General features: G+C 57.5%; 1 protein-coding gene across 2 annotated transcripts in view; it reads left to right on the forward strand.

Moving 5' to 3' along the window:
* TRAM2 (translocation associated membrane protein 2) overlaps positions 1 to 12,595 on the forward strand; it is a 71,216-nt gene extending 58,621 nt beyond the window's left edge. Inside the window, exons 5-12 of one of the 2 annotated variants that reach the window (XM_082411695.1) lie at positions 4,436 to 4,494; positions 5,662 to 5,746; positions 6,298 to 6,368; positions 8,729 to 8,833; positions 9,031 to 9,174; positions 9,938 to 10,101; positions 10,528 to 10,622; positions 11,191 to 12,595. In XM_082411695.1, the coding sequence (XP_082267821.1) occupies positions 4,436 to 4,494; positions 5,662 to 5,746; positions 6,298 to 6,368; positions 8,729 to 8,833; positions 9,031 to 9,174; positions 9,938 to 10,101; positions 10,528 to 10,622; positions 11,191 to 11,214 (747 nt within the window). In that variant the 3' untranslated portion in view covers positions 11,215 to 12,595. The remainder of the gene's footprint in view (positions 1 to 4,435; positions 4,495 to 5,661; positions 5,747 to 6,297; positions 6,369 to 8,728; positions 8,834 to 9,030; positions 9,175 to 9,937; positions 10,102 to 10,527; positions 10,623 to 11,190) is intronic. The other variant, XM_082411696.1, reaches the window with a different exon arrangement.
* Positions 12,596 to 19,435: the final 6,840 nt, after the last annotated feature.

Consider the following 19,435-nt stretch of genomic DNA (forward strand, 5'->3'; position numbering starts at 1 on the left):
TTTTGCCCTTTCTGCCTCACCCCACTGTCCACCCCAGCTGTGACCCAGTTTCACCAGATTCGCAGGCCGACAGCCAAGGGATTTCCCCCCACTTCCAGAGTGTGCAAGGCTCAGTGCTGTCTCTTGGCTTCTCCTGGGCCGCCCAGGGCTTAGAAATGATGCTCGTTAGTCTGGAGCTGCCCCGCTTTTCTGGGGGCGTTTATGACAGGCTTTTACCACGGTGACAGCCAGCTCTCCACTCAGCAGCTCCAGCAGGAGGTAGAGACCAAGGGAGCCTGGAAAGTTCCAGTGACCCCAGGTCCTGATACATCGTGTGGCTCTCAGCCCTCACCTGCTCCCTCCAGGCCATTCTGCATGGAGTGAAGGTGACTGAAGAAGAGAGGGTCGTTTTGTAAAAGGAGTGAAAACAGCTAGTTTTTTAAATCCTATGTTTCTGTTACGATGAACTTGTTCTCGATTCTTCTCTTTCGCTCTCCGGTCAGTTCATCGGCAGGTTCCCCCACCCACTGCCACCAGCACGTGGCGCATCTGTCGCCTGCTCTCTGCCTCCACCTCTGCCCCCGGGCCCGTGGGTCTCTCCAGGGGATGCTTGACAATGTGCTACCAGCATCTAGTGGGTCGAGGCCAGCGATGCAGCTGAATGTCCTGTAGTGCCCAGGACAGTCCCCACAGCAAAGACAGTCTGGCCCCAGGTGTCACTAGTGCCACGGTCAGGAGGCCCTGAGCTGTAATCCAAGCCACCATCATCTCTTGCTGGACCACTTCCGGAAGGAGGCCGTTTCCACTCCTGTGTCCGCTCACCCCAATCCATTGTCTGCCCAGCCAGACAGATCTTTTTAGAACATAAACCAAATCACGCGTCCCCTGCTTCACATCCCCTGTCGCGCTCGCGCTGAAGTGGTTCTTCTTCCTCACTCCTGTGCTCTGGGTGCTGCTGGCCTTATCCATAGGGCTCACTGGCCCCAGCCCCACTGTTCCTCTAACTCTCCTGGCTCTCCTGCCTCCTGGGCTTTGCAGGGGTGCTTCCTCTGCTGCAGTGCTCCATCCCCGGACATCCCGTGCCATCCGAGTCTCCACCTAAATGTCACCTCCGCAGAGAACTCCCCCCGCACTTGTGTCTGCTGCACCACGCCTGTTGCTGTGGCGTTTTCTTGAGCTGTGTATTCTCTGCTGCTTGCCTCTCCCTCATACTGGCCCCCGAGCTGCTGGGAGCAGACACCGTGCTCACTGCTATCCCCCAAGCACAGTCCCTGGTGTGTACTAGGTGCTCACTCAATATTGTTGTGAGAGGGAATAAGTAGACTGCAAATGCCTCTTCTTGTTCCAACCTTCAACAGTTTTTAAAGTAATGAATTGCTTGTTTTTATGAACATCATAGATGATCATTTAAAAAAAAATAAGCCATACATAAAAGTTGGAAAAAGAAAGTAAAAATCGACCCTAAATCCCTCCCCCTACGAAATAACCAGTTTGATCTTGGTGTTGAATTCAGACATTTCTCTCTGCATTGATCCAGGCAGGGTGATGGGGTTGTACATGGGCCAACTGATAATTTAATAAGAATGTCGACCTCCTACCTTTAGTCTAGCTCTCAGCTACTGTTCATCGCTCAGGGGAGACAAAACGCTGTACTGGGAAGGCAGGGTGGGAGGGTTCCTGGCTTCCCGAGATGCCGCCCTTCACAGTTTAACCTGCAGCTCAGCACGCAGCGGGAGCACCGCACGGGAGCGCCTCTGAGGCCGGGGCTCAGGTAAGGGCCGCCTCCTGACACACAGGCTGCCTGGGGCAGAACCTCAGCAGTGGGTGTCCCTGAAGGACCAGTGGGTCTGGGTAGCAGCTGGCTGTGTCAGGACTGCATGCTGCTCTCTCTTCCTGTGGTGCTTTTCGTTCATCCACTGGAAAGGAAGGCTGCAGGGGAGGGGAGGGGGTGCGCCAGCTCGCCGAGGCCTCCCTTGCTCCTGGTCGATTTGTAGAATCAGGAGAGAACAGAGGATCTCAAAGTCCGCCCCCCCAGACAGCAGGCCCACTGGCGGGTGGGATCTGGGGGCGAGCCCACACTCGGTGTGCTGTGCTGAGCTCCGAGGGGCCCTGGCCCAGCCTCCCTGGGCGGTTGCCTGGCCCGAGGTCTGGAAAAGACTGTTCTCGGAGCAGTGAGTCATTCTTCCTCTGGCTGCCCTGCTCGCCTCCCTCCGCCCGGGACTGCCCCTCACAGGCCGGCAGCATTGTTCTGGGGCGTTTTCTCTGCTGGTTGGCTTCACAGTTCTGATTTCTTTGTCTCCTAAGTAAAGGGCCAAGCCGGGGAGGGTCCCTGTTTAAAATCACAGGATCGTCTGGGCTTTAGATTTCTGTCAGGGCTGCTTTTCTTGGCCAGTCTTTTTTTTGGCGGAAATTCTTCTCCCACTTCGATCCCTGAAGTACCATTTTCATCCTTAAATACATCGGTGCTTCCTCTAGGAAGGAACGTCCTGCCCGCTTCGGTTTCCCTGGAAAGAGGGTAGGGAGGGTGGAAGGCCGTGAACCTGTGTGCCCGGGCCCGGCATCTGATGCAGGTGGCGTGTGGGGGGCAGAGAGGGGTGGCCCCAGTGTGGGTGCAGAAAAGCCCTTGTCCCACCCCGCGCGCCCCAGAGCCTCCCCCCTCTGCCGGACTCTGAGGAGGGAGATGGAATGTGGCCGGGAGGGTCTGGTGGGGAGACCCTTTCCTTCAAACCTAAGTTACTGTGGCTGCCCTGGGGCCGGCGCCTGGTGGGACCCGTCCGTTGGGTCACTGTGCTAATGAGGCCCTGGTGTATCTGAAATGCCCGGGGGCACTCAGTGACTCGGGGTCTGGGTGGGGGGCGGACCGGCCCTCCCGTGGGAGTACGACTGAGGCTCCAGTAGTCACCTGGCGGCTCCTCTGGGAACTGCTGGGCCTCCTCCCCGCCGAGTGCGGCCCCGTCCCCCCGTCCTCGGTCCCGGTGGGAACATCTGAGGCTCTGGGCCCCCTCGTCAAAGCCACCAGTTTGGTTGGTTTAGTTCCGACTGACCGGGACAGCCCGGCCTGGGGCGCTTGGACCAGGAGGCTTGAGGCGCAGCTCAGAATTCCGTCGTGCTGCTGAGAAGCCACCTCGTTTGGGGAACTCCCTCCTTTCCCTGTTTCTAAAAGGAGGTCAGGCTGGCGTCACCTCCTCCGCCCTCTCTGAGCGTCGCGTGGCGTCAGCCTCCTCTTGCTCGTGGTGGGCCGTTTCCTCGTATGTTCTGTAATCTTGGATTATAAACTCATCTTTAGTGAGGTTGTGTGTGTGAGAACCCTGTATGTTCTCCGATGAAAGTACGTCCCGATGGCTTCACCGGCCCACAAATACTGTTAATACCGAGTTCTTAGTGTGAGGGCTCCTAAACACACAGGTGATGTCCATTTGAGCTCCAAACCCACGTGAAAGTGAATCTGAGGTTACAGATTTTCAGCGGGTCATATTTTTGTTTCCATCCTGAGCCCCGGGTGAGCAGACATGGTCCTCTTCTCCCTGCCTTGCTCTTCAGACCCTTCCGAGTCTCCCCTTTCTCTGGGGTGCTGGCCCTTTAAGGGTCTTCTGTTCCCACGCAGGCACGAAAGCTCTGGCCCTACAGCCTCACCCCCTGCTCGGGCTTTTAGCTCCCTACCCTCTTGGGCCCTCGGGTTTTCCCTTTCTTATTGTGAGTTCAGCTTTGCATTGAAAAGAACATTTGTTAGACTGCATCCAGCATGTCCAGATGTTTTGTTACAGGAGGGTTTTCAGGTCACCTCCCCTACTCTGTAAGAGGCCCTGGGCTAGATACTGGAGATGCAAGGAAGCGCCAGAAAAAAGGAGCCAGAAAAGAAGGCATGAGCAGAGTCCTGATGGTGCTATGTGATACGTGTCACACGTGAGGCCCGTTGGGGAGGCCTGTGGGGTCCTGCTATTCTTTTTATTCGTGTGGTGTAAAAAGCCAAAGTAGGCTTTTCGTTTTTCCAGTGGACGGTGGTTCTGGAGTCCATTTGCTTATTCACTCTACAAGCATTTCCTGAGTGCCTGCATGCCAGGCATAATACTCAACGCTGTCACATAAACATAAACTGTCACATTTATTTCTAACAATAACCCTGGGAGGGTATTTTTATCCTCATTTTACAGATGAGCCAGCTGAAGCTCAGGGAGACCGACTTGCTCAGAGGATGCAGCTGATTAGTGTCAGACCCACAGTCAGACTCGGGTCCTCTGACCCCAGAGCAGGGCTCTTCCTCCTACATCACGGCTCTCTTTTATAGTAAAGAGACCGGCCAAGTGCCAGAGGGCCTCCGTGTTCACGTTTCCTGTTCCTTCCTCATTCCGGCAGCTGGGGACTAGGTGCAACCCTGACCCTGACCCCTGACCCCCGGGCCCGCCCAGCAGGCCTCACGTTCACATCTCTAAACGCTGTCTCTTCCCGTCCACTACAGGAAGGATATTTAACAAACCCAAGGAGCCTCTGGGAAGACTATCCGCATGTGTACCTCCCGTGAGTATTGTCACCCTTGGTCCCCCGGGAGGAGCGGGCTGGTGCACTGGCTTCTCGCCCCATAATGTGGGCAGAACATGGGCCGGCGGGCCCGAGGACCGGAGCTCCCCCGAGCCTGGCAGGGCCCAGTGTCGTGGAGGCAGACGTGTGGGAGCTACTTCCTCCCCGTGTTCTTACGAGCGATTCCTGAAATGACACGTCATCTGCAGGAGCCAAGGCACAGGGTCCTGTCTCTGCCCAGGCTGCCATCACAGAGCACCGCAGGTGGCGGGCTTCCCAGGGGCTTATAAACAGCAGACATCCCTTCCTCACAGTTCTGGAGGCTGGCAGACCCAGTGTCTGGTGAGGCCGCTTCCTGCTTCATGGATGATGTCTTCTCTCCGTGTCCTCACGTGTGGAAGCGGAGAGGGGCCTCTTTCACAAGGGCACTAATCCCACTCTGGAGGGCTCCACCCCCGTGACCTAATCACCTCCCAGAGGCCCCACGTCCTGGTACCATCACCGTAGGGGTTAGGATTTCAACGTGTGAATTTCGAGGGGGTGCAAACATTGGGTCTGTAGCAGGTTCCTACAGCGCCTGGGAGGGACGGGGAAGCAGAGCCTCTGCACGGAGCTTTCTGGGCTGCGCCCTCCTGGCACCTGCACACGTTCGCACACGTCTCCCCTCGGGCCTCCACGGGAGGCAGCGCCCCTCCTCTCCTGCACCGACGGGACACCGGGAGGGCAGAGCTGGGCCCGCATCCCCCAGAGACCGCGGCCCTTAGAACAGCAGCACCGGAGACTTAGCAGAGTTAGGTCCTCCCTCTGCTGCTGAGACCCCCCCCCCCTTCCTCAGCTCATTCCTGCCACCCACCGTCTCCTGCCCCGACAGCGCTCTGGACTCAGCCCCCTCCTCAGCCTTCCCTCCTCCGCTGCTCTCTTTTCATCCTTCTTGGGTCTTTTCATGGACTTCCCATGCCCCTCCACGTGCACGGTCTTGTCTGTGGAGCAGTGTCCTGGGCTCAGGGGCGTGGTGCTCACCATCCCTCCACCTCCTCCCTCCACTCCTCCCTCTCAGCCCAGCTCCTCACACCGCCTGGCCCTTGCCCCCCAGCCCACCCCGTGCTTGGCGAGCACCTGCAGGGGCTTCTCTCCATCCCTCTGGGTGACTGGCCCCCTTGTCTCCAGCTTCCAGGTGAAGTTCTTCTACCTGTGCCAGCTGGCCTACTGGCTGCACGCGCTTCCTGAGCTCTACTTCCAGAAGGTACGGAAGGTGAGTACTGGCGGCCCCTCGCTGACGCTGCTCGTCCCCACTGCCCTCCTGCTGTCCCTCCCTCTGGCCGCCCACGTGTGGGGTGGAGACGGGGCTGTGTTGGCGGGTTGAGTGAGATGCTGAGCCAGTGCCTGTTGGAATTTCCCTGATGACCTCCAGGAGGGGGGCCGCCTTGTCAGCCTCCCGCCTCCCACACGAGACGTGTGGCTTTGGGGGACCTGACTCATCTTCGGGGGAGCGGATGGAGAGGTCTCTGCCTTTCCTACAGTCTTTTTTCTTAAAGCTTCTCTCTGGCTGATTTCCTAAAGCCCTGTTCCCCAGTCCCCGTCTCTTCTTTCTCAACCTAGTTCCGCCCCCTGACCACCGAGTCTCCTTCAGACTCTGTGCAGCCAGGTGCGCGTGTCTCCGGTGGGACCTGGGGCTGTCTGTGTTAGAGCAGCCCCGCCCCGCAGGCCTGCCGTGTCCTTCTGCACTACCCCTGCTCCTCTGCCTCCCCCTGCATCTCCAGTTAGGGAATGAGCACGTGTACTGTTTGCCTCTCTTGTCTGCAGGAGGAGATTCCCCGGCAGCTCCAGTACATCTGCCTGTACCTGGTCCATGTTGCGGGCGCGTACCTCTTAAAGTGAGTGACACCCGGAGCGGGCCAGATCTCCCTGCCTTTCATGTCTGTGCCTCTCTCCACACAGTCATTTAATCAGGAGGCATTTATTGGACACTCACTGTGTGCCAAGCACCATGCTAAGACCTGGGAATACACCGACAGATAATGGAGGGTTCCTTTACGTTTACTGGCTTATTCTCCGCCGAGCAGTTACAGACAAAGGTAGAGACGGCTGGTGGGGCGAGCACTGTGCTACCGTACGGACCACCTGCCGCGGGAACCCAGAGCAGCGACCACCTCCACCCGAGACAGGGCCAGGGCCAGGGCAGGATCCCAGGGACGTGGGCCGCGAGCCAGGGCTTTGCAGGTTGAGGGCAGCCTGAGCGGGGCGCCTGCCCCATGTGTCCAGGCAGCGGCGCTGTCAGAGCTCGCGGCCCTGGGCTCCCCTTCCCTTCGATTTGTCATGAAGGGTAGAGTAGTCACTGCTTGGTTGTCCTCATGTCAGAAGAGTTGCCGTCGCCTTGAGTGTCTCTGTTGTGAAGAGAATCACTGCTGAGCAGCACCTGTCCTTCTAGTTTGGAGTTTTCTTGGGCTTGGCTTTTGCGGTATAGGAGAGCACGCGCTGTATAACCTGCTCAGGTGCCCGGGGGTCACGGGCCCGGGGTCTCCTGGGTCCGCGTGGCAGGCATCCTATGAGAATGACTGACCTGGGGGACCGGAGCCAGGTCTGCTTTGTGGTCTCTGGAGGCCGAGAGCTTCGTCCGTGCCTGGCTGGGCCTCTGAGGGGCAGAGGCCGTGTGGGTCCAGCTCTGCTCCTGTGTCGCAGACTCCTGTGTGGGCGGGCGGGGTGGGTCTGAGGACGCCAGCCCGCGGTCGCCCAGCAGTGCCGCGAGGATGGGGACGGGGAGGAGCAGGGCAGGGTCTGACCCTGTTTGGGCCGAGTTCTTGTTCTGGAAAGAGGCTAGAACAGAAGGCGGAGCAGCCGGTCCTCCAAGATCACGCTGGCCCGTCCCCAGTGAGGCCGGCCCGGCTCAAGGTGCGGCCGCCTCTCTCCACTCCTTTTAATCTAGTTTTCAGGAGTGAGTGAGTGTGGGGAAAGGAGAGACCCTCGGCTGCAGGATTTCCCAAGGAAGACAGACCTTTGAAGTGCCCAGCGATGCGGGGTCTTGTTTGGGGAGAGCTGGGCGCTGGGGGCCTTCACTCACCCGTGGGCCCAGCCCTGCTTCAGGAGGGGCAGTTCCATCTGGGTGAAGGCAGACAAGGCCCTGCTCTCCTGGGCTGTCTGTTCTAGTGGGGCCAGGGGGTGGACCATAAATAAGGAAATGGGAGAGTTTCCCCAGGTGGTTAAGTGTGAGGAAGAAAGTAAAGCAGGGTAATGGGACGGCTGACTCGTCCACTTGGCCCCGTGGTGAGAAGAGCTCTCTGAGGCGGGGGACTCGGGTAGAGACGCGCGTGACAGAGCCAGGCAGGTGGATACCTGGGCGGAGCTGTGCAGGAGAGGGGGCCGCAAGGTCAGGGCCCTGAGGTGGGAGCAGAGCTGAGCGGTAAGGCTTGAGACGGTCGAGGGCAGGATCCCACTGGGCATCCTCGGCTGTGTGGAGACACTGGGTTTTCACATCATTCTCTTGACCGTTCTCAGGATCCACTGACTTTCCTGAATGATTCCGCACTTCTTTGGCCCCCCTGGGTGGAATCACGGGGTCCCTCTTCACGGCCCGCAGGTTTTCCACCCTGCCCCCCAGTGTCTCCCTGACTTCCCAAGGCCCTGCCTGCTCAGCAGCACCTGTAACTTCACTGTGCAGCCTTCTTGCGTTTGTTTGAACCACAGCCGACCATCGGCAGCAGACTGCCTGGGAAAGTCAGTAAGAGCATCGTGCCCGGAAGTGAGCAGGGGGCATGGGAATGGGGGCTCGTGTTTTAAGAGGTTGGTTCACTAGCACATATTTTGATGTTGTGTTGAGTTTTGCTTCTTCGTATACCTCTTAGCTGTGAAGACTTGGGTGACAAAAGAAAAAAAATCAGACGCTAGGAATCCCCTCCCACCAATCCCTCATATTTCTGCATGCAAAGCTCAGCAACTTGTTCTGAGCAGCTTTTCTGTGCTTGGTCCCGTGCCAGGTGATGAACACAGAGTGACAGGTGCTGTGAAGTCAGCCAGGGCCACAGTGGGAGCAGGAGGGGCGCTGGGCCCAGACGGGACAGGTGAAATACCGGGGGTCGGTATTAAGAGAAATTCTTGAAGGTGTGGCAGCAGAGCTGAATCCTGAAGGATGAGGCAGGGCTCGCAGGGAGGGTGGGAGTGGAGAGAGGAGCCCAGGCCCCTTGCCCCCAGCTTTCGCGGTGCCTTGTGGGGACTGTGAGGCTTGTCTGTGTCTCCGCAGCCTGAGCCGCCTGGGCCTGGTCCTGCTCCTGCTGCAGTACTCGACCGAGTTCCTCTTCCACACGGCTCGGCTCTGCTACTTTGCAGACGAGAACAACGAGAAGCTGTGAGTGATGCGGACGGGCTGAGGCCTGGCGAAGGGGAGGGCCCCGCGCTGGCGGTAGGCAGGGCCCTGGGGTTATTTTTTCCTGGAGCGTCTTCCTCTAGACACCTCATCCCTCAAGCACCCTCCTCGGCCACCCTTGGACCCTCTCCCCACTTGCTGCCTGAAGGCTGACGTACCTCCCCCGCCTCCTCGGGCAGGTTTAACGCCTGGGCTGCTGCATTTGGAGTCACCCGCCTCTTCATCCTCACCCTCGCTGTGCTGGCCATTGGCTTTGGCCTTGCTCGCGTGGAAAACCAGGCCTTTGACCCCGAGAAAGGGAACTTCAACACGTTACTTTGCAGGTGAGTTGGGCAGGAGCCTCCCGAACTCGGCACAACTTCTGCCGAAGGTCAGGAGGCCGCAGACCGCTGGGTCTCCCGCACCGTGATGTTTGGGGGGGATCTCAGACATCTGGCCGGAGTGGAGAAGAGATGCCAGCCTCCTGCTTCCATCACAGCCGTCTTCCCTCCCTGGCCCCGGTCCGTCAGGCTGCAGGCCTGGTGCCGGTACCGATGGGAGCCCCTCCCCTGGCCCGCGCCTCACTGGGGGTGCCGGGTTCACGTCCAGCCTCTCAGTTGGCTGTTACAGCCACGCGTGGGCTCTTTACAGCATGTTCTCAACAGTGTGGCCAGTGGCCTCGCACGGTGGCCAGGAGGGCAGCGAGGAGGCCACGGTCTTCATGACACCCGGGGCCCAGCGGGGGTCAGAGGTTTGTCCAGGTTGCTCAGCTTCTACGTGGCTCGCCGGGTGAGAAGCTGCACTTCTAGAATTATTTCTGCTGCATCGTAGTTCAGTTCACTAGAATCCTTCCGACGTACACAGGGCTTACATGGGCCGTGCTCTGTGCTGTGGGTCCAGCAGGCACGGGGCGGTGTGACAGGAGCTGGACCCGCATCTGTCACCTCCTCCCGCGGGTCCCTCCGCCCGCCCTGAGGCACCTGGAGCGGAGCCCGGCACGGGCCATGCTCCCCCCGGAGGTGGCGGTGGGCCGGGCACCGCGGGGTCCTGGCCTGCCCCCTGCCCGGGGCGCGTGCAGCCTGAGCCCACCGAGCCCTCTGCCCACAGGCTGTGTGTGCTGCTCCTGGTGTGTGCCGCCCAGGCCTGGCTCATGTGGCGCTTCATCCACTCCCAGCTGCGGCACTGGCGCGAGCACTGGAGCGAGCAGAGCGCCAAGCGCAGAGTGCCCGCCGCGCCCAGGCTGGCAGCCAGGCTCGTCAAGAGGGAGTCGGGTGAGTGCCGGGTCCGTGTGGGGCGGGTGGGGACCCCCCAGGGCCCCGGACCGGGCCTGCCACCCCCCTCCCCCATCCCACCCCCTCCCAGGCCCCGGGCTCCTCGGCTCCTGCCAGGGCCTGACTGGCACGTGGCTGGGCCCACACGGCTTGTGGGCAGGGCTGGCCGACGCGGCCGCGGGGGCAGGGCGGTGGCTGGGTGGGGAGCTCTGGCTGGAAGCGTGTCCGCAGGGTGGCCTCGGGGCCCCCTGAGGGCGGCTGATGCTCTCTGGGTCCTCACCTGCCCTCCTGCTCCGCATCTCGGCCTGGCCGGCTCCCAGGATGCTGGCTCTGCCTCTGCCTCTCTCTTCAGGGGTGACCTGAGGGGACACAGTGCTCGGGGGGCAGCGTTTGGGAGACAGCCGCTTCTCCTCTGGCCCCCGCCAGGTCCTGGGGCGCTCGCCGCCAGCCCCGCGCTCTCTGTCCAGCCTGGGGGCCATCTGCACCAGGCTCTGTTTCCTGAGTCGCCGGCCTCTCTCCAGGTGTGGCCTGCTCGGCAAGGGCGCGTGCGCGGCTGCGTGTGACAAGGAGTCAGGCCTGGCTGGCGGTGGGGCGGGTGCGGGGGGGGGCCGCAGCCTGGTGTGCCTGACTTTGAGCCAGCAAACGGGGGTGTTTAGGACAACAGTGAGAAGCACGGCTTTTCTGTCAGAGGAGCGTCAGGCGCGGAGTAAGAGTAAGGCCTTGTCCCTGCAGCCGCTCTACCTACCCCCAACCGTTCCGCTTCCTGGGCCTTTGCTGAAGGGGGCTGGTGCCCTGGAGGGGCCCGAGAGGAGCTGAGGACTAGGGTCTGGCCCGGCGGGCGGGCAGGCGGGCCTCTGCCCGTTCCCTGGTGGCTGTGTGCCATCCCAGCCCCTCCCGCGGAAGGACAGTCAGAGACCACCCACCTCAAGTGAAGCAAGACCCTGGGGGGAGCAGGAGCCCCTGGGAGCCGCGTGCTGGTGCCCTTCGCCGTCGGGGGCTGCAGCCCGGGTCCCCTCGGCTCGTCCTGTGCGCAGCCCCCCGCTCCTGCTCCAGCCCCGGCAGAAACACCGCGCTTGTCTCCATTCCCAGGTTACCACGAAAACGGAGTGGTGAAAGCAGAGAACGGAACCTCCACACGGACTAAGAAACTCAAGTCTCCTTAGGGCCGAAGTGCTGAGAACAGGAATCCTCTCGCGGGCCCAGCAGGGCGGCCCCCTCCTGCTCCAGATGCCCCATCTCACACAGCAGAAACCTGTCTTCACACAGGGCCTTTTCCTCTTCCTTACGTCTTGGCTTTCTCTTCTTTCTCTGTGAACCATTCTCAATAAAACCAAAAATCTTCCTCTTTCCCTCCCTCCAGCCACCTCACGTCCTCACCTCTGTCCTGTGTCTGTCGGGTTTTCTAGAAGCCCAGGCTCTCACGGTTCCCTTTCTGCTGGCCTCCTCTTTCTCTTCCTTCACAGCTGTTCTCTTCTCTTTTTACTTGTTAATTTACCTTACTGTGCAATTTTTCTGTGTCTGATTTTTACAACGAGAGGAGGCGAAGCCTGTAGTGCTGGCCGTCCCCCACCCAGTGCCCAGGACCTGTCCGCGTCGGCAGCCTCGTGCCAGGGAGCCTCCACCAGGGCCGGCGGCAGACCCCCGTGCGGATGGGCAGCAGAAGGGGAGACTGGCCCTCCTGGATCGTCATCTCCTAGGTGCCGATGAAATGACGAGAGTAATGATTCCAGTTCTGCGCGCACCATCTTGAGGCCCCGCGGGGCCATTGCTAGTTGGAAGTGCCAAGGCATTTGGCTTTGGGACATGATGACTCGGTCCAGAAGGATGGTGTTGACTGTCTCGGGTCCCATGACTCGGGAGAGCTCACCAGTGGCCGGTCCTGGACACCAGCCTGCTCTGTCGGGGACGCGCTGAAGGAGGACGCGTCTTCCCACTCTGCAGCAACGGCAAAGCGACCAGAGCGGCGGGCTCTTCTGGAAAGGTAATGCGGCAGAAATGATGGAGGCGCCAACCTAGCCTTTCTTTGGCAGGTCCAGCTGCATTGCTCTTCCCACCGTTCACCAGCATCCAAAACCAAACCAAGCAGCAGTTAACAAACCAGCCCGGCCGGGGACATGCTGGTTCTAAACCCCAGGCCCAGCAGCCCAGTTGGGCGCCGGCCTTGCACCTGACTTCATCTCTCTCGCTGCAGGAACACTAAGCCCCCCGTGGCCCCTGGTGCCCCAGGGAGGGTCACCTGGGCCCCTCGCCCTCTGGCCTCACTTGTTGAGTGTCCTTTGGAATTGTCGTTGTCGTCTGCTGCTGTTTGCTGAGCACACCCACAGCGTTTTAGATGGTTTGAAACCAGGCTGACTCAGAATCGCTCTGCTGGTTAGATGGGCAGACCCAGCCGTGCTGATGTGCATCTTTTGGCCCCCTTCCCGCACATGTTCTCCCGCTCTCCCCAAAGACAAGGCCTCCAGGCCCTCATGGTGCCTTGTGAGGACTGCAGCAAGGAGCCTCAATGCCGGGGGCACAAGAATGTGTCATGTGATGTGCTGGTCCTCTTCCTGACATCACAGTAGAAACCAAACTGGATTATTACCCAGAAGGCGGGGAAGTGGGTCTTTTCATCAAGGCAGCTCCCTTCTCCAGATCACTTGCATCAGAGAGAAGTTTTTATCTACCAGTGCCTGGGGATTTGCTTCCTGACACCCTGGTAGACCCTCATCTCTCCGTTCAGGATAAGGCCGGAGAGAAGGGAAGAAATTCTCTTATTCTGATTACCCTTAGGAGAGGGACAGCACTTTGGAAAATGCGAATTCCTCCCGTCTTTCCTTCTCCTTCCCTGACACTTATCTGGGCTGCAAAGCAGAATGTTGGTGAAAGGGCGGCTTGTACCAACCCCGCAGGCCCAGTCTGGAACCCCTCAGCCATTCAGTCAAATGGTCCTCCCTCCCCGCTTGTGGCTGTGGCTGAGCCTGAGCCAGTGTTCCTACTTGGCCTAGGGACGCTGTGCAGCCCACGTCAGCCTGCAGCCTCCTAAGCCTGGCCCAGTCCTCTCCAGGCTGTGTCCCTGGCCTTGGCACTGCTCCTGCTCCGTGCAGGAGGCCGCCCCCCACCAGGGAGCCCTGCTGAGTCATGCCTTCAGCGGGCACCTGGCCTCCTTGCTGTGGGCTCGGGAGGTGGGAGCTGCAGCCGAGGTCCTGCCATCGAGCAGTGACTCTTCGCACATTCAGAGGTGATCGCCACCAGAGCACACGTGCTTGGTGTGCCCTTGGTCTCCTGTAAGTTGGCCCCTCGGTACCGTGTGCCTCCTCAAGGTAGTACCACCAGCCCGGGGCCGGGCCAACTCTCGCCGCGTCCTAAAGGACGGGGTTGGGTCCCTGTTTGAGAGTTGGGAAAATCTTTCCTGCTGTGGGAAACCCTTGAGACCATGAGTGAGGCTAGCATCCCACCGGCCGGTTTCAGGAATGGTTTGAGGGGAGGGTGAGAGGAAAACTGTAGGTGCTCTGTCACCCCGGGCGTGCCTGGCATGTTTGCTTCAGAGCAGAGCCAAGCCTTTGGCAGGCTGGCTCGAAGCATGTTGCCAGGGGCCGAAAGAACTCACTTCCAGTTCGTCCTGAGAACTTGTTGGGTCCTGAGAACTTGTTGGGTTGGCTTGTCCTGCTCTGGCCGTTCTGGCTATGTTCTTCAGTCTTAAACACTCTCTGTGAAGGCCTGGCCAGACACCCCCAAGTTTGAGAGGCCGCTCAGTGCCATCCGCCAGGAGGAGAGCAGATGCTCACCTACCTCAGCAGCCCCCGCCCTCCCAGCATCCCTGGCTGGCACGCGTGGGGGGGCGCCGGGCGGGGTGGCGTGGGAGAGGAGGCTGTGGGACAGACGGGTGATCCCGGCTGCCAGAGGCCCTCCTTGGAGGCTCCGTGATGGGAAGCTATTTTTACCCTCCAGGCTCTGATAGCTACGCTATAGTAGGTTACAGGTGTCCCTTCTGAAGGCAGGGCAGGTTCTGGGGGAAGGAGGAGCAGGCCGAGCCAGACCTGCATATCTGCCGAGAACCTTTTCCGTGCCTGTCCCACGGTGGAGCTACCAACATTTCAGAAAGCAGACGAGACACCTGTGCTCTGGCCACCTCTGCAGATGCTCCTCTTGACTGGAAACCCTTGGAGCCGGGCTTGCTGTTCTGGGATGCATGCAGCTGGGTTTGCTTTGGGGACCTTCTTTCTCCATACCTTTGACTTGCTCCTAAGTGCTGAATAGGAGGTAGGGGCGGAGAGTGCGCCCCCTCCTGATTCCACACAGAGAATTCTAGTCCCTGGGAGCCTTTTAAAATTCAAAGTGGCACGATGCCCCCCCACCACTTTGGGTTTCCTTCCGGGCTTCAGCCTCCCTGGTGGTCTGTCCTAGGCCTGGGGGCCAAGAAGGCAGGGAGATCTGCACGGGACTCACTCCCCTGCTGGGGCGGCAGCGTCCCAGAGAACAGACCCGTTCCTGATGGCCGGGGCCTCTGCTCCTGTGGAGAGCGGCCTTCCTCCCCCTCCCCGCGGCCATCCTAGCTCCTCAGGCGGGACTGGGCGGGACTGGAGCACTGGGTCTTGACAGGTCACTTGGAACGTGGGTCGAGTCTCCGGCCGGTGCTTCACTAGCTCCTCGCTGGATCCCAGTTCTTGCGTGAACGGTGACGCCCCTCAGAAGGCTGAGGATGACCACCAGTCCCCCCCCCCGCCCCCAACGGCTCGCTCTCTTTACGGAGGGCCCCGGAAAGCACGGGGATTCTGGCTCTGCACGGCCCCTTTTTGCCCTGAGCGGATCCTGTATCTTTTTGTGTCAGAAGTGCCTTACGCGCTGTGGTCTCCTGGCCTCCACTTGCACTGTGTGGCCAGCCCCCGGGCCCCGGCACAGTTACATGTTAAAGGGACACGGATCGTGACAGTCTCACCTCATTCGTCTTGGCCTCACCGCCACCCCCGCCGTTGTCAGGGTCTGGGGGTGTCCGCTTTCTCCCTTGTGTCCGGTGGCTGTGAGGCCCCTTCACGGGCCCCTGCCTGTCAGGGAAGCTCCGGGCTCCCAGGGGCACCAGGCCTCCGCGCCTCGGCCCACGTGGTGAGCCTTGCTCATCCAGCTCCCCTCACACGTAAAGGAAGAGGTACCCTGGCTCTAGCCTCTCCTCATCCCTACTGCGTCCCGTTCGACCCCGCGTTCCTGCGGTAAGGTGTTTACTCTCACTTCCCGACCACAAGCGTCGCTCACAGGTGCCCGTCTGACGTGCGTCCGGGGGGGCTGTTGCAGCGCACCCCTCCTCCCCCCGCGCGGTGTTACCCTGTTGAGCAGCAGCCCCCCCCCCCGCCCGCCTCGCCCTCGCTCTTCCGGGTTGTGCAATACCTCTCCTAGCCAGTGGTCTTTCCCGCAGGCCGTCTGTCCCTTCCGGTGCCTGGCCACTGGGGCGGACGGGACCCACGGGAGGGTGGTCGTCATCCCCACAGAAGCAGCAGTAGCCACGCTCCCTCTGTTGCCGTCATTCTTGTGACCCTGGTGGCACTCTAAGTGGAACATTGTAGCATCATCTTTGAAGTCCATATAGTTTTAAAACTGTTGAAAAGGAAAAACACCGTCCTCACGATGGGGCATTAATAAGTCAGCCTCTGGGAGTAAGATCCGTGTGACACCTGAGGCATCACCATCAGTTCGCTGTAAGGGTTCTAGAGCTGCTTGTTCGTGTGGAGAGGAAGGAGGTTTTCCTGGGAATCAGCCACGCATGGACAGCCCTGGTCATCTGATCAGATCTGACGGGTTGTAAGTACCACCCTTTCCTTGGGTACAGATTCAAGTGTTTATGTAATGAGACTGCACACCTCATTTTTTCAGTTCCTCTTGTTTAATAAACATCTGAAGGATGAGCTGAGGCTGCCGGTGCCCTGAGCAACTCATAATGCAAATATGGACAAAGCGTCTTTTTGTTTTTCTACTTTAGCCTGTTCATGTTATGGACCAAATTTCAACAAGGAACTCAAGGAAAATTTGTACCTGCCATATTTATGCTTTCATGTAAAAGGGGTTTTTTTTTGGCGGGGGGGGGCTCTTTTTACTTTCAGTGAACTTTTTTCCAAATCCTTTTTTTTTCTGTCCGGTTTTAAAACAAATTACGGTTTTGTATGGATTTTTTTTAAATGTACATTTTGAAACAAATGATCAACAAGTATTTTTGAAATAACTGAATAAAAGGCATTGAATTATTCGCCTACTTATCTCGGGTATAATTCCTTCTATTCCTTTTTACCTGGGTGCTCACATTTGCTTTTTTTTTTTTTTTTTAAGTTGCAATCATTATTTTATTCCACCTCTTAGATGGCTATCTGGGAATTGATTAGGGTGTTGCTTCAGTGCATCATAGAGTATGTTTGTCCCCTGAAGACTGAAAAGGATAAGAGTGCTTTAAAATAATGATATTGCTGGCAACTTAATTTTTTCCAAGACTTTGCATCAACTAGTCTTAAGTTTGTATTGCTCACATTTGCTTTTATATGAAGAATGAGTTTGCATCAATTTCAGCCTCATTTGTCATTTCTTGCATATCTTTTGAGATATACATTTGTTCATTGTGGTCATGTGAGTTAGGGAATTGGAATTAAGGACGGAGAAGGAGTCAGTTATACTGAGTGGTGGGTAGTAATAAGCCTCATTTTTATTGGTGTCTGTAACGGAAGTGTGAACGTGGAAAGGAGTGTGATGACAGGGGGGTGTGTGGGCAGGAAGCGCCACAAGGAGGCGCACTGTGCCTGATGCCTGCTGTACGGCTGCCCCCATCATCCATGGGAATATGTTCTGAGACCCCCCAGTGGATGCCTGAAACCCCAGAGAGTTCCGGGCCCTAAATATGCTATGTTTTTTCCTATACATAGCTACCTATGGTGCAGTCTATAAATTAGGCACAGTAAGAGATGAACAATGATAACAGAACAATTATAACCATATACCATAATGAAAGTTATGTGAATGTGGTCTCTAAAAATATCTTACTGAGCTGCACTCACCCTTCTTCTTACGATGTGAGGTGACTGAATGCCCGAGTGATGAGGTGACGTGAGCTGGATGATGCGGACGCTGTGCTGGAGCGCTGGGCTACTACTGGCCTTCTGACGACACGTCAGGAGAGGATCACTTGCTTCCGGTGATCATGGATCACTGATCACTGAGCCATGACAATATCGACAGCTGGGGATCCCGGGAGGGACAAAGTGGGAGGGTGCAAGATTTCATCACGCTACTCAGAATGGCGCACAATTTAAAACTTATGAATTATTTCTGGAGCTTTCCATTTAATATTTCCAGACCATGGTTGACCATGTTTAACTAAAACTGTGGAAAGTGAAAGTGTGGATAAGGGGGACGACTGTGTTATGGCATCACTTGGCTAGGAGAGGATGGGGCGAAGTCTGTGTGTAAAAGCCACCAGATGTCAGTGTAGGTGCTGGATAGATGCTGTCCGAGCGTTGGTACCAGCAGTGGGCACAGGACACTGCTGGCATCAGATGGCCTGTTGCCCATGGCTGTCTGCTGTTTTTCCAGAACCATCTCCAGAGGGAGCTCAGGAGATGAGTGCAGTTAGTTGAGGACAGGCATGGGCTATGAGGACCAAACAGGAACCATGTACCTGAGGCAAAGGCACGGTGCCAACGGAGAGCAAGCGGCTCAGCCGGAGAAGCTGGTGACCTTGGGCAGTCGGCCTTTCTGAGCCTGCTTGCTCATCTGGGCTCACCATTTTGGGGGTGTGTTGGCTGGCTGGTTTGCTTGTTTTTGCAGGGAATGGTGGTAGTAAGATTTAGGGATAGTGAATGCTAAGTTCATGGTTCAAATAAAGCACTCAATAATTAATTTCTTATAGGAACATGCTCGTGCTCCTACACCAGCAGGATATTCACTCACCCAAGTGACCCTTGATTTTCTGGAAACATCTAGAGACATCTTCTCAGGTACCCCTAAAGCCTATAGATACGGGCTTGATACACCCTAATTAGATGGTATTTTCAGGCCCCTGGTGGTGTAGACAGAGTACAGGTAGGAAGCAATCAGAGACAGCATTTATAAAGGTGAAGTTGGTGGCTGACTTCAACTAAGGAGCAGCCCTGCTTCTGAAAAGTCCATCAGAGCTCAGTCGATAACCAGTAGCTGCTACTAGTCTTTTCTGCCTATCTTGAGGCCAGGCTCTCTAGAAGCAGTTTTTCTAAAATTTTTTTTTTTTAACTACAGCCCACATCAAGAAATGTTTACATCATGACCCAGTAAATACACACTCATTTGAAACAAAAGTTTCATGAAACAAATCAGTGTACCACACTGTGATATTTCCTATTATCACAGTGTCTGCCTGCCAATGCAGGGGACACGGGTTCGAGCCCTGGTCCAGGAAGATCCCACATGCCGCTGAGCAACTAAGCCTGTGCGCCACAACTACTGAGCCTACGCTCTAGAGCCTGTGAGCCACAACTATGCGCCTAGAGCCCGTGCTCCGCAACAAGAGAAGCCACGGCAGTGAGAAGCTCGCGCACTGCAACGAAGAGTAGCCCCCGCTCGTCACAACTAAAGAAAGCCCGCGCGCAGCAACTAAGACCCAACACAGCCAAAAATAAATTTAAATAAATAAATAAATAAATAATAAAATGAAATAAAATGCAGGTCTACTAATGGGCCTAGAAGTGCAATTGAAAAACATGGTGTCTACTTCCCTTCCCTGCCGGGCCGGGGCGGGGCGGGGCGGGCGGCACTGCCTGCAGCACCACACCCGAGCTGACGTCTCTCTGAGCACGCTGTATGCATCCTCCTCCTGCTCTTAGTCATCCTACACCTGCGTTAGTCAGGGTTCTTTCTCCAGAGAAGCAGAACCCATAGGCTGTATATATAGAGAGAAAGGGACTGACGATTAAGGAATTGGCTCCCGTAACCGAGGAAGCTGACAAGCTCCAGCGTCTGCAGTCAGCGACCTGGAGGCCTCTGAGGGCTGATGGAGTAGTTCCTATCTGAAGCCAGCGGGCTGGAGCCCCAGAAGAGCCGATGTCTCAGTTTGAGTCCAAAAGCAGGAAAAAGCCGATGTCAAAGCAGGCCGGAGGAATTCTCTCTCATCAGGGAAAGGTCAGCCTTTTTGTTCTATTCAAGCCTTTAATGGAATGGGTGGGGCCCACCCACCTTGGAGAGGGCCAACTGCTTTACTCCATCCACCAACTCAAATATTAACCTCATCCAGAAACGGCCTCACACACCCAGAAATGTCCAGGCACCCCATGTCTAGTCAAGTTGACACATAAAATTAACCATCACAACACCCCTATCTCCCCTCCCTAAATAAGGCACCAACCTTAGC

This window comes from Balaenoptera physalus (assembly GCF_965194825.1).
Source record: "Balaenoptera physalus genome assembly, chromosome: 11".
In the NCBI taxonomy this organism is placed as follows: domain Eukaryota; kingdom Metazoa; phylum Chordata; class Mammalia; order Artiodactyla; family Balaenopteridae; genus Balaenoptera; species Balaenoptera physalus.